We start from the raw sequence: 12,302 nt of genomic DNA, 5'->3' as shown, positions 1-12,302 counted from the left end.
ATTTTACCTGTCCGTCGGCTCAGTTCTCGAGTACCGAGCTCCAGGACGGACAGTTTTAGTCGAGTCACAGTGAATCCGGTTTAGGCGGACGGTCTCGCCATGATTTTTATTCGTAATTTTTCGCCGCTCGCTTGAACGTTCAATCGAGGGAAAACGCGACGCGTCATGGGGCCCCATCACTAATTTCCTGTCACGAAAATTGGCGCGGGTGTCAGTGATGCTCGCCGAGACGAAACACGCGAACGAACTCGGGATTTTATGTGTCGTACAGTGAAAACGGTGAAATGTTACGCGGATGCACGTTGAAAGTTTGCGATTCGACGCGTTGGTGCTTTAAATCGAAGTTTTTGACAGTCCTTTTCTCGGGAACACAGGGATGACGTAATTTACATTGGGGAAGTCGCTTGGAACTCCATAGGAAAAGTAATACGTTCTCAGATTTATATTTTCTATAATATCTTCAAACGTTTCCTTTTTTTCTGTATTAAAATCACAGTAGCAACTGATAAAAGTCAATTATAACGCAGACGCAGGTCTAATCTTTGTGATTTTTAAATAGGGTTCTTTAGAATTCTCCCCTCTCTTGAATATTTTAGAAAGGTAATATAACGGGAACCACGAAAATCATTTGGAGTTCGATAGAAAAAGTAATACATTCCTAAAAATGCATTTTCTATAACGCCTTCCTATTTCCACTATTAAGATTACGCAGATCTAACTCAAAACTAGTTAATTACGTGCATTTGGCTTATAATACTTCGCTAGGTACAATAGAATTGAAAGAAGAAAACATTACTAATACCTAACGCAGATCTAGCTCAGATTTAATTTAATTAGAAGCACTTGACTTGCAATCATAATTTCAAAGAGATTGAAATTTAATAAAACCAGTTATAATTCAATAGGGACAAGAAAACCGAAGTAAAGAAAATATTATTAATACCTGACACGAATCTAACTCGAGTCTAATTAATTAGAAGCACTTGACTTGCAATCTCAATTTTAAATAATAATCGAAATTTAATGAAACCATAGGGTACTTTAATACGTAAAGGAAAATCGAAGAAAGTAAAATTACTTCAAATATTATCAAGTCGTGGCTCGACTTAGTGATATCCCATATGCAGGACCCGCAGAAATTCAGGATTTACACAATTCATCGAGTATTGTATTCGGTATAAAAAAAAAAACGAACCAAAGCGAAACATAATTCAGTAGAATCTAATTCAGACCAAACCTAGACCTGCATAACGTGAAAACCACGAAACGTAACGTGTAGTTTGCTATCGAAGAACGTACTTTCTGCACTCTACAATCTTGCGAACAATTAGCAGTCGCAAATGATCTTGAAGAACGGTGCTCCCGCACGCGAACCTGTTTACGCTCAGTTATGTTTCGTCGACTGATAATCTGTTCGCGTGTATTCCTCGTTGAGTCATGCGACGCGAGTCGCTATCATAGATTCCGATATGAGTAATTCCACTTTTAACGTTGAGCTCTGATTTTTGCATGAAAAAAAAAAGAAGGAACACTGTCTTATTCAGTCGGTGCCCGTGTGTTACAGGTGAATACATCCTCAATTCTGGAAGTCAGGGAGGAAGCGGATGTAACTCGCCCGAGGTAGACGATCAACTGCTCAGAGAGGCCTCGTTGGATTTGGACAACCCTCTGGCTGGACTGACCGACGATTCTTTGGGATTAACCAACACCTTAGAGCTCGAGAATGATTTTTCCTCGGACCTGCTCGGAGGTAGCCTCTTAGGAAGTGCTAGCGTCGAAGGTTTCCTCAACAACAACACTCTAGGGCTTCCCGACGGATTCAATCTCGAGGAGGCGCTCCAACTCGTTGGCCTCGATGAAGTTCAAACAGAGGTTCGTGTGACATTTACCTGCAAATATTTTATGTAAAAGGGGCCTGAGAACGAGTTGCTTTTAGATTTACTTCTTTTTTTTTTTTTCGTTGGCGCCATGTCTTGCATTCGTTGAGATAAAACATCGCCTATGTAGGACGATAGGTGCAAAAAGGTAACAGTTACTGGTTCTCAAGATTCACAGCGATGCGATAGAGCTATTTTGTTTAGCTACTTTATGGCAATGAAACAGGTTAATTGTGATAAGGAGGGATACTTTTATTTTAAATGGCAAGCATTTTATCGCTAATTATTCATTAACAAGAAGGTTAATAGTGACGCGACTGATGTAAATCGTAGTGTCGAGAATAAATTTTTTAATTCAACTTTGCTGTAGGTCGTCCTCTATAATTCTGCTCTAGAGTGCCTTTGTCTATAAATCCTCTTTAGACCATTTTCTCTAAATCTTCGTTCTAAATGATTCTCTAGAGGTACATTTTCAAATTGTATAAGTAAATATGTTCAAAATAAATATCCAGATCCTCGATAAATTTTATTGAAAGTTTATCATCACCATTAACGTCTGCAGTATCCATTTCACGCCTTGAATATTTCCATGAACTATTCCCGAACCGTTAAACTTCAATTAAATCCCCTCAACAAACAAAATGGATACTTTGAAATCGTCAGAATCGTATTCCTTCAAAATAAAATATTGAATCATACCAACTCTTTTAAAATTACAGTGGGACGAGTACCTCGTGATTTTGAGATAATTATTAATTAGCCAAAGTGTCTGTTCGTTTATGACACCTGTTAAGTCCCTGTCACGTCATTTATCTAACGAGGTTTCATTAAACAAGAAAAAAAAACGTTAAATCAGGCGCCTTAAGCATGTTCCCGCTGTAGCGGTAATATGACAAGAACGTCGTAATATCAAAGATTGTTAACTAGGAAACGAAGCCGGAAGTGAAGAAGAAGAAAGAGGACGAAGAGTCCACCAGTGCAAAGGACGAGACCGCCATTATCACCTCGAGCAACGTCGAGGTCGAGAAGTCATCCAGGTGCGAGGATCCAGAGACAGGCGACATGATTCACACACCGCAGTTTCATCATCCCCATCATCCTCACCATCGTTCCTTCCAGGTATGTACGATCTTGATTTTATTGTCTTTAGATCATCGCGGTCTACGGGGTCTCTGAAATGCTCATTATGTCGTGTAGAGCGAAAAACCACTGTTATAGCGTCCTCTCCATTGAATATTATAATCTGATTCGCGAGAGAAGACCCACTGTGTCGGTGCAAGTGAACTTAATTTGCTCTATGTTAATATAGTGTTTGTGACATTAGTTTGTGGTTCATAAATGGAACACTCGGTAAGAGGATTTTTTTATATTGGTGAATGAGTAAAGCACTGGTCACGAAAACAATTGTAAAAATTCATTGCGGTATCTATGCACTTCAGGTATGTTAATTTCACTTATGCTTAATACGTCAATATATTCGAAAGCAGTTCCACTTATGCGCTTAGATAACAATTTATTATGTGCGAGACGATAATATGTTATTTACAGGAAGAAATTGCGCTCATTCATTAATTTTCCTCTTCAATCATTGTGGACCACCAAGTTGAAAATAAAAGGAAGTAATCAATTAGAACTCAAAAATGAATCATATACATAACCACAAGATATACTTATAAAATATATCTAAAATATTCTGATCGTTATCCGATAAAATCATTCTTGAGGTTGTTATTAAATTTCTGAATTGTCTACTGTCTTCGGTATCTGTTAAAATATTTTCATCATTATCCAATAAAATATTTCTTGTGGTACATGATATGCATAAGCATTCTTTTCCGTAACAAATATAATTCGAATTATTACTATTATTTCCGACATTGGAGGATCACGAAGGTCATTGCATTTAAATGGATTGTATATTCATTATTGTAATATTGTTTCTGATAAAAAAAATATTTCATTAATTCAAACGTGTATAATATTTTGTCCTTCAGAATGACGATTCTTTCGTTACATTAAAATGCCATTCTTCCAGCTCCGATCGAAACATACAATTTTCTTCAGAGAAAAAGTATACAACATACACAAAGTATTCGAGAATACAATTTGTTTCGTTAACCTTTTTGTAAAGGGTTAATATTATCCGAAGAGAGTGCATTCTCTGTACAAATGTCAAACACTTCTTTCGCACTTGACGTTATATACTTTTCTCGGAGAAAATCGCAAAGATTCCCTTCTTTTTTCACCATTTTTACGAGAAGGTTCCTTTAAAATAAACGTGAAACAAAACGGTTAAAACAGTCGGGAGCGCTGCTGGTAACAAAATTGAAATATAATTCGGAGTGCAAAGGGTTAAACCTCGTCCTGGAGAACCCTAGCGCGCGGCTATTACGAAGAGGAGCAGTATCTAGCCGCGACTGACATTAGTTCGCGCATTGAATCACCTCGTGGCGAGAAGACGAGTCGTTAGACCAGAGGATGATCATGACAATGACCCACCAAGATAGTACCACGACGGTCAGCGAGAAGTGACGCAACGCGTACCTGCGGAGTACTTGCACACACGTGGCGAAATACACCTGAAAAGAGCTCCGCCAATCGGAGAACTCGGAGACCCCTTCCATGATCCTTGTCGAGTGCAATCACTATAGCGTTGTATCCCTGACAACTGCGCTGACACTCGTGGACGACACGCGGTTCGAGGTAAACCTTGCAGAAAATTGCCGCGCCGTTTTTCTCGCACCGGATAATCGCAAATTGGGCGAAACGCGACCGTGATTCGAAGAAAGTGCAGTGCTGGATCGTTTCAGAAGAAGAACTGTGACTATACGACCGATTGCGAGGCGATTCATCTTGGAAAATGTAGGACAGGTGGTTTACGGTTCGAGGAAAAAACGCTTTGACCTTTTGCAGTGTCGTCAGCTTTTCGAGCAGTGAAATATCGAGTTCGGATTCAACTTCGAGTTCGGATTCAACTTCGAGTTCGGGATTAGGTCCTTGTTACGCTCGGTGCAAACAGAAGGTACGACTGACTGTTGATTCTCCTCGATTCAACGCGGCAGTTTCCTAAAAGTGTACGCTACGTTTGTGTAAGAATTCCTGTGCGTCCATGACTCCCGATAGCGTTCTATGTTTGATCCTGTGAAGCCTAACTCGCTTCGACTGAACTCCGGAGAAGAGGATCTGCACGATGGTTTTCATTAGCTTGCTGATATCCTGAGGAAGCCACCACACGATCGCGGTTCGTTCTATCCGTTTGACCCTCGACGTGCTTTGGTATCGGAGCACCTGCTTCTTGAAATTACCCTCGAAAAACGACCGAACGTCTTTTTTCTCCGCAAAAGGGCACACATGACCGACACCCAGCAATTGGTGCTTAAATGCCATACGAGCAGCAGTATCAAGCTAATTCAGAATGTTGGAATCTGGTCGTGGACGAAGGTCTTTTTCAGGTACATGTACACATATAGATGTAAGTCATACTTTATTCAAGGTAAGTTATTATATAATGAAGTGACCGACGCAGTAGAGAAACGTCGATCTATAAAGGAATTGAACATTCGTAGACAGAAAAGTGGTTTAACGATCCCCGACAGCTAAATTATACGTTCGATGAATCTAATGACCGTCTTGCTATCTCGGCATATTAAATATTGTACCGTTTAAGCTACCGTGCCTTTTTCTGCCGTTTTCGAAGTTTTCTTGGCGATAATATCGTCGTGCTGGGAAATAGATTCCCATTGTACTTCGTTAGGGCTCTTAGGATGATCGTTGTTATCGTAGTTACGTTTTCAGAAATAGTATCGAGAATGATTGTAACTGGAATTAAATCTTAATCTTGCAATTAATTTGTTTTGGAGAAGAAGAGAATTAAATGCGAACATCTCTGTTACGATCGCGGATCGGTTCCTTTGAAATAGAGATTTATAAACATTTTCTGATGAAAAGGGCACTGCTGTAGACGTCGAAAAAAAATGCTCACACTACATGAAATTCAAATTGGCGATGGTTTTACGCACGTGGCGTTCTCTAGTCGGCCTGGCCCTTTTACGGCTTTTTTTTTTTTTATTGTTAGGTATGTCAATAAATCACACGTCCGGTGTTATTAGTCAAAAAGCAACAATTTTTAAACGATGATAACGTGCGATGGCAGTATTTTCTTTTTATGTTTTATTTTCCCGATACAAACGTACACTTGCAATCTTCACAACTGCTCACGAATCTGAATGAAAGAGAATTAATTGATTTTTTTCACCCTTTAACCCTTAAATGCCCTGAGTTTCAAATTCGATACCGGACATTTGAATCGAATGAAATTCTTACAATTGATTTGTTTTCAATATTTGGCTATTGTATGCATGTATAATATTGTATGCATGTTCTTTTGAACAAAAGTTAAAAAAGTAAACGTCAGCTGTCAAAATTGTTCGAATAATAAATACATATAATATTTGTTAATTTGGAAAATCAGGCTTGCAGGGATCAAGTGCAATCGTTCCATTGCAGTCATGGAATTTTCTACTGTTACGATCGACAGCGATTTTCGTCAATTTTCTGACAGAAAGATCTCAGCTCGAGACGTCGAAACGTTTCTCGGACGACCGCGCTACGTGAAATTCGCGTTCGTAATAATTGCACGCACGCTGTGCGCTCTCGTGGCCTTGTCCACGGCGTGGAAGTCTGCTGTGCGACACGTCTTGAAGACAGGGGCACGTAATATCCAGTGTCGAGCGTCACGGGTCTCTCAATACGTAATGAGCACGCTAAATTGATACATATATGTCCACTGGCAGGACCTTTGGCTAAGAAAAGGATGCATTGTGCGTATTTTGCCGAGGGATTACGCAATGAAACACGGCTCGCGAACCGTATCATTTTTGGAACTCTTCTCTCACGCGACTGTCGTATTAACACTGACCTCGGTCACCTGTAATTGCTATGTGCTAGCTGTATGTCAAGATGTAGACAATGCACGTAATACGGCCTATTATACTTGCTGCTAGGTTACGCTCTTACGTATCGTTGGATTTATACTGCCAAGCGATGCTTCCGAGGGAACCTTGAATGAGTCAAATCACCTTTGATACCGGAATACCCATGCTACCGCCGCAATCTTTCGATCTGTGTGCCTCCCTCTGATAGACGACGGTTAGATTTGGAATCGTTTGTACCGTTTTATCGCGGGGTAATTATATTTTCTACGTGGACGTGTTTAAAGTCTCTATATTGAATTTTATAAGCTGTGTTTACTTATTTAATTTGCCTCTTAAAAATTCTTCTCAACACGTTCGTTAGTAGCTGATAAATTAGAGTTAACGATAAATGGACCGCGGATGTTTAATAAATTTGGTAAGATAATTCTACTTTTTTTTTTTTTACATATGGAATAACATCCACGTTGTACAAGAGTTGCCTATATCTTCAGGCAAAGGAAATATTCTGAGATTCTTATTTAAATGGCACACCCAGTATAGGCTCTGTTCTCCCTAGTCAAACCATCGGCAAGGTGCAGGTATCGACCTGCGGGGTTCGACAGGTACATTGCTTCTCAGCCGAAATATCCGAGCCCCTAAAGACTTAAAAGCCTCAAGTGGCCACAGTTTTGACAGCAAAAGGACCTCCCACGGATTTAAGTCCTAATTAAGTGGGCACTTGCCGCGGATTATCTTTTATAGACTACCAAGTGTCGCCTTTGTGGCTCCACTAAGACCCGCAACATCAATTTGTCGTCATTCGACTCAATGTTTCCTTAAACTTTTGCGATTCGCATTCTCGCTATATGATTTCAATATATCTCTCTCGACATGAGACCGCAAAGGGTTGAACATAATAACGCGTTGGCTCGATGAAGCAAAAATTAATCACGCTTGTGGCGATGTTTTGACACGTTACGCATTGCTAATTCAAAATGAAATATATATATTTATAGACTTCACTGCCATCGTGATCATGACAGGCTCGGTGGAATAAGCGGTACAATTGCAATTTTTTTCTTTTTTAAATTATTTAAGTAGATAAAATAATGCACGAGATCCGTGTTTATGTATCTTGTAGAAAAATGACGCAAGCGCTTTTAGCTGGATAATTGTAGTTTATTTAGTAATAGAAGACACCCAAGAGTTGTATCGCGGTACAGCATCGATTATTGTAAGACGTTCGAGCGAATCGTAGTAGAACCTCGATTATTGCAGGAAATTGAGACTGTGGATACCTGCATCAATCGAGGTATTCGATTCGATACGATATATCACTAAAATGAAATAAAATTAATTATTGTTGCACACTTGACCTCCAATTGAAATATAAATAAAGAAAGCTAACGCATAAACGACTTATGCGTTACAAAAATTCGTTAAACTTTCTAGAACGTAACGAGCAATATGTTACAGAGTAAAAATATTTCTCTGTCCAAGAAAAACCGCCGCGTATTCGCGCATTAATATCCGAACGAACTTTTCGGCCGACCTGATAAGATGAACTTGTAGCGTACACTTCGGCAAATTAATTAAACAGTCGAACGCGACTAAAATCATTGGACACAGTAAACGAAGCCGTGGAAGTTGATCGACAGGGGTTCCCCGTGTATGTACAAGGATTTGCTAGGCCACACGTTGTTTGCTATGCCACTTGGTTATTTGCTTAGAGCCTCGAGCAGCGAAGAAGAGCCCTCCAAGTATCCTTGGACTTTCCATAATATTTACACGCAACATGGAGCTACGGATTCGAGTGAAGAGCGAAAGATAAGAGATGGGAGGAAGATAAAGAAACGGAGAGACACGGAGATCGTGAGAGAGGGCGTCCGTGACGCCGCTGAGAAGATGTAGAGTGCGCTGGGATCGTTGCGGCGCGCGGAGTCGTAAGACGAAATTAATAAGAGAAACGAGGTATGTAATATGGAAATGAGAGCCAGGGGGGAAGAAGAGGACCGACTGAGGCATTAGGATGCACTTGTGGCGATACTTGAAGGACCCGGCGTGAGCCAGCGTGCATTAATCTGATGACTATCCCAATGAATCATAATTAATATCTCGGCCCATTAGCCACGAGATTGTACCGCCGACCATAATGCGCATGGCTATCGCTGATTACTCCTGTTCCCGCTGATAGCGTGCTCCGATGATTACTATATTCGATGGCTCGATTATACAAAAAGTTCGAGGATATTTTCGGATGAATATCTCTGATGTCAGGAACGAGATGGTGGATTTTCTTTTTCGTTCGCCGTTGATATACGGACCTTTGTCTGCGGTGGGTCGTTAACAGTGGATCGGAAATTTAAAAGGGTAGGGGGAACTTACGGGAATTTATTAGTAATTTATGCATTTGTGGCGAGTGAGAATATGGGAAAGTACATGGGCAAAATATGTAACGTAACTGCGATGAAATATATGATACACTATTTAGAAGACAAAAATACGTTTGTTTCGATCTCGACACTTTATCCGATTCTGTAAAAATACGCATAAACGTCAGTCTATCTATTAGTTTTGGGTATTTTGCAAAACTTTAGAAAAGGTACGAAGATGGAGAAGATGGAGAAAACAAGAGTCAGGGACTCATAGGGACTCGTTTAAAAAAATGTTCTGGTCATGTCATTTATTTTACGTGTCCATAAAATGTTCACAGAAATTTTTTCTATTTTGCAATCATAATGCATTTCCATAGAATTGTAACATTGAAGACTAGGATGGAATTAATAGAAACGTTCACAACGGAAACGGACACAACCATTATTATTGATATTCTTAAATATACAATTTCAGCAGCAATTGCTGAAAATTCCATTGAAAAATGTCTCAAAATAATAGAATTAAAACGATTTCAAAATTAACAACGACGGATGCACCTTATGAAAGTTTATTACTTTAGAATATTCCGCAAAACATCATCAGAAACAGAGAAATCCTGGCATTCGTTGCCATTTTCAAATGTACACTTTCAGTACTAATTTTTAAAAATTGCACTGACAAATTCTTCAGTATTATAAAAATATTAGCAAATTCAGCGTGTCAAATTTTTGATATAAAAGTGTCACACTGCCTTTTCACAATTTGAAGAATACCTTTCAATGGTTACTGAGTTATTTATGTACTAGGATTCTTTGTTATTTATTTCTTGAATTTTCTTTTAGAAAGCCTTTGCAGCATGCTTTTGCAGGAAAAATCGAGTTCTTAGCATACCGTTGACGCGCATTTGTTTCTACAAGTGTTCACGGCGACCAGGCAATTTTCACCAAGAACCAAGAATTGCAATGGGACGTTACAGTCCGTTCCGTTTGTCAGGCATTCCAAGCAGCTGCTGGACTTATGCGCTGTGAAATGCATAATGCGCGCCAGTATGGCTATCTAGAATATGTGAAACGAATTTGCCTCTTCGTACAATCATCAAGCACCTCCACAAGTCCAAAGAAGGATTCTGGACACGATAGTGCCGCAATATTAGACCTCGACTAATTACGTTTCACCTCAGTCTTCAATTTTTTAAACAATTCTCTGCGAAAGCATTATCCATGTAGCATAGGAGAAATTCCTGTGAAGATTTATGAAATTTTATAATCTACACCACTTCTACTTCTATGCAATAATTTATGAGAAAAAATAGTAACAAAATGGCAGGTCAAACTGACGCCTACTTTCCCTCTGATAATTAATCTTCAACGTTTATTATCATACACAATCATTATCGATACAATCTTTCCTTAATTTTATTCCCTGTAATTATTTACAATTAAACGAATCTAACGCAAGAATACCAATTATAACATAAAATCAAGATATTTTGTATGCTCCAAAGCTCTAAAGTTTATTCACACCAGCTTGAAAAATTTACCAAACCCACAAATGGTTAACCAATTATATTCGTTTGTTGTAAACGCGCAAGAGTCTTAATATAGTACGAGCTCGTCCAGTTAATCCAAAGAAAATCAAATCTGGAAGTGATGGATGTGGGAGTGAAAATATTTTTTTTTTAAAAAGGAAGGGATTGAATCGGTATCCTCCAATATTTTGATTCACAACTTTCGTGACAGAAAGGAGCTTTGATGGCAGTCACGTACGAAAACACGAGGTGGAAAGTAGGTAAGCGATCGAGAATCGAGGTGATGTTAGGTTAAACGACGCTGGCAGGTGTCAAACGACCGGTTGATCACTGTCACGGGTTACCATGTGAATCGATTACGCTACCAAGACCAGACAAAAACAAACAAATCATGTGAAACCACGAAGAGGAAGTGAAGAAAAATAAGTCAAAGTTCCCACGGTTATATCCCCGATCAAAATTTCGAAACTTTCGAGAAATTCACTTGTGAAAAGATCGAAGTTATTGCTAATGAAAGAAACGATTCAAAATAAACAAAATGTTGCTTACTACCTTACATGTATACTATATTTCCTACGTGCAATACAAATTCTTAACAAAAATAATATAATCTTAAATGAAAGTATCTCTTATCTTCTAAACAGCGTAACGGGTATTTTATTGTTGATATTATTATAAATTCTTGAAATTCTGTGTATCCTCGTACACTTTTCCATATTTCCAGTTGCCATAAATGCATAAACATCCGCAGTCCGATCGTTGCAATTGCGAGTTACATTCTTTAACAGCGAAAACGAATTACTTGGAAAAATGAAAATCGTTCAGTTCTCGATTACTGTTGCCTTCAAAAATTTTCTTTTTAATTTCTTTTTAAAAAAACGTGGAAACCTGTTCGACGGAAACAGGTAATTCGCCCAAACACCCGTTGCTGAGGCCATTTGTGACAGGAGTTCATCTCTGAGCATTGCATCCATGAGTCCATTGGTCTCTTGCACTCGTCGCTGTGATCATTTGCGACAGGTGCAGAGTTGAGATCTACCCTGGGCAGGTAATCGCTCGAGGGTCGTAGTTGCAGCCCGTTGAAAGAGATTCGCGAGGACTCATACTCCCCAAAAAACTTTCGTCGGGTTATCTGAATAAAAGGCACGATTCTTTCAAAGTTTAAAATAAATTCATGCAGCCTACGTAAAAGTGGAATCAAAGCTTTTTTCTTATGGACGCGGAGTTAATGTTTTCAGAGCAAAGGTTTTTCTCGAGCTACAAACATCTTGCTGATCTTCTAGAATTTTTTCTGATTGAAATGGAAGGGATTGTTGAAACAAGACTGTTTCGTAACACTGTTCGAAATTAATTGTCATTTAAGGTCAATTGCACTGCAAGATTAATTGCGATCGTATATTAATAACAATAAAAGGTTAACGGCAAGTGAAATCTTCCATTTGTAAGTTAATTGCGATTAAAACCTGTCTTTGCAATTGGGATTGAAATGAATTATTATTTAAAGTTAATTACAGTCGAATATGAATCGCTGTTGTAGATTAATAACAATAAAAGGTCAATAGCAATTGAAACTTGCCCTTCTGTTTATAATCGAACTTATTTCAATTG

General features: G+C 38.9%; 1 protein-coding gene across 5 annotated transcripts in view; it reads left to right on the top strand.

The window, feature by feature from the left end:
* The window catches only part of LOC128876528 (segmentation protein cap'n'collar), a 98,785-nt gene that overhangs the window by 56,940 nt on the left and 29,543 nt on the right, over positions 1 to 12,302 (top strand). For all 5 annotated transcript variants that reach the window (XM_054122981.1, XM_054122980.1, XM_054122979.1 and 2 more), the window contains exons 4-5: positions 1,565 to 1,872; positions 2,805 to 2,996. In XM_054122981.1, the coding sequence (XP_053978956.1) occupies positions 1,565 to 1,872; positions 2,805 to 2,996 (500 nt within the window). The remainder of the gene's footprint in view (positions 1 to 1,564; positions 1,873 to 2,804; positions 2,997 to 12,302) is intronic.

Source organism: Hylaeus volcanicus, chromosome 5, assembly GCF_026283585.1.
Source record: "Hylaeus volcanicus isolate JK05 chromosome 5, UHH_iyHylVolc1.0_haploid, whole genome shotgun sequence".
NCBI classification, from domain to species: Eukaryota; Metazoa; Arthropoda; class Insecta; order Hymenoptera; family Colletidae; genus Hylaeus; species Hylaeus volcanicus.
The sequence above is the reverse complement of the archived record's forward strand: the minus strand, read 5'-3'. Positions and strand labels throughout refer to the sequence as shown.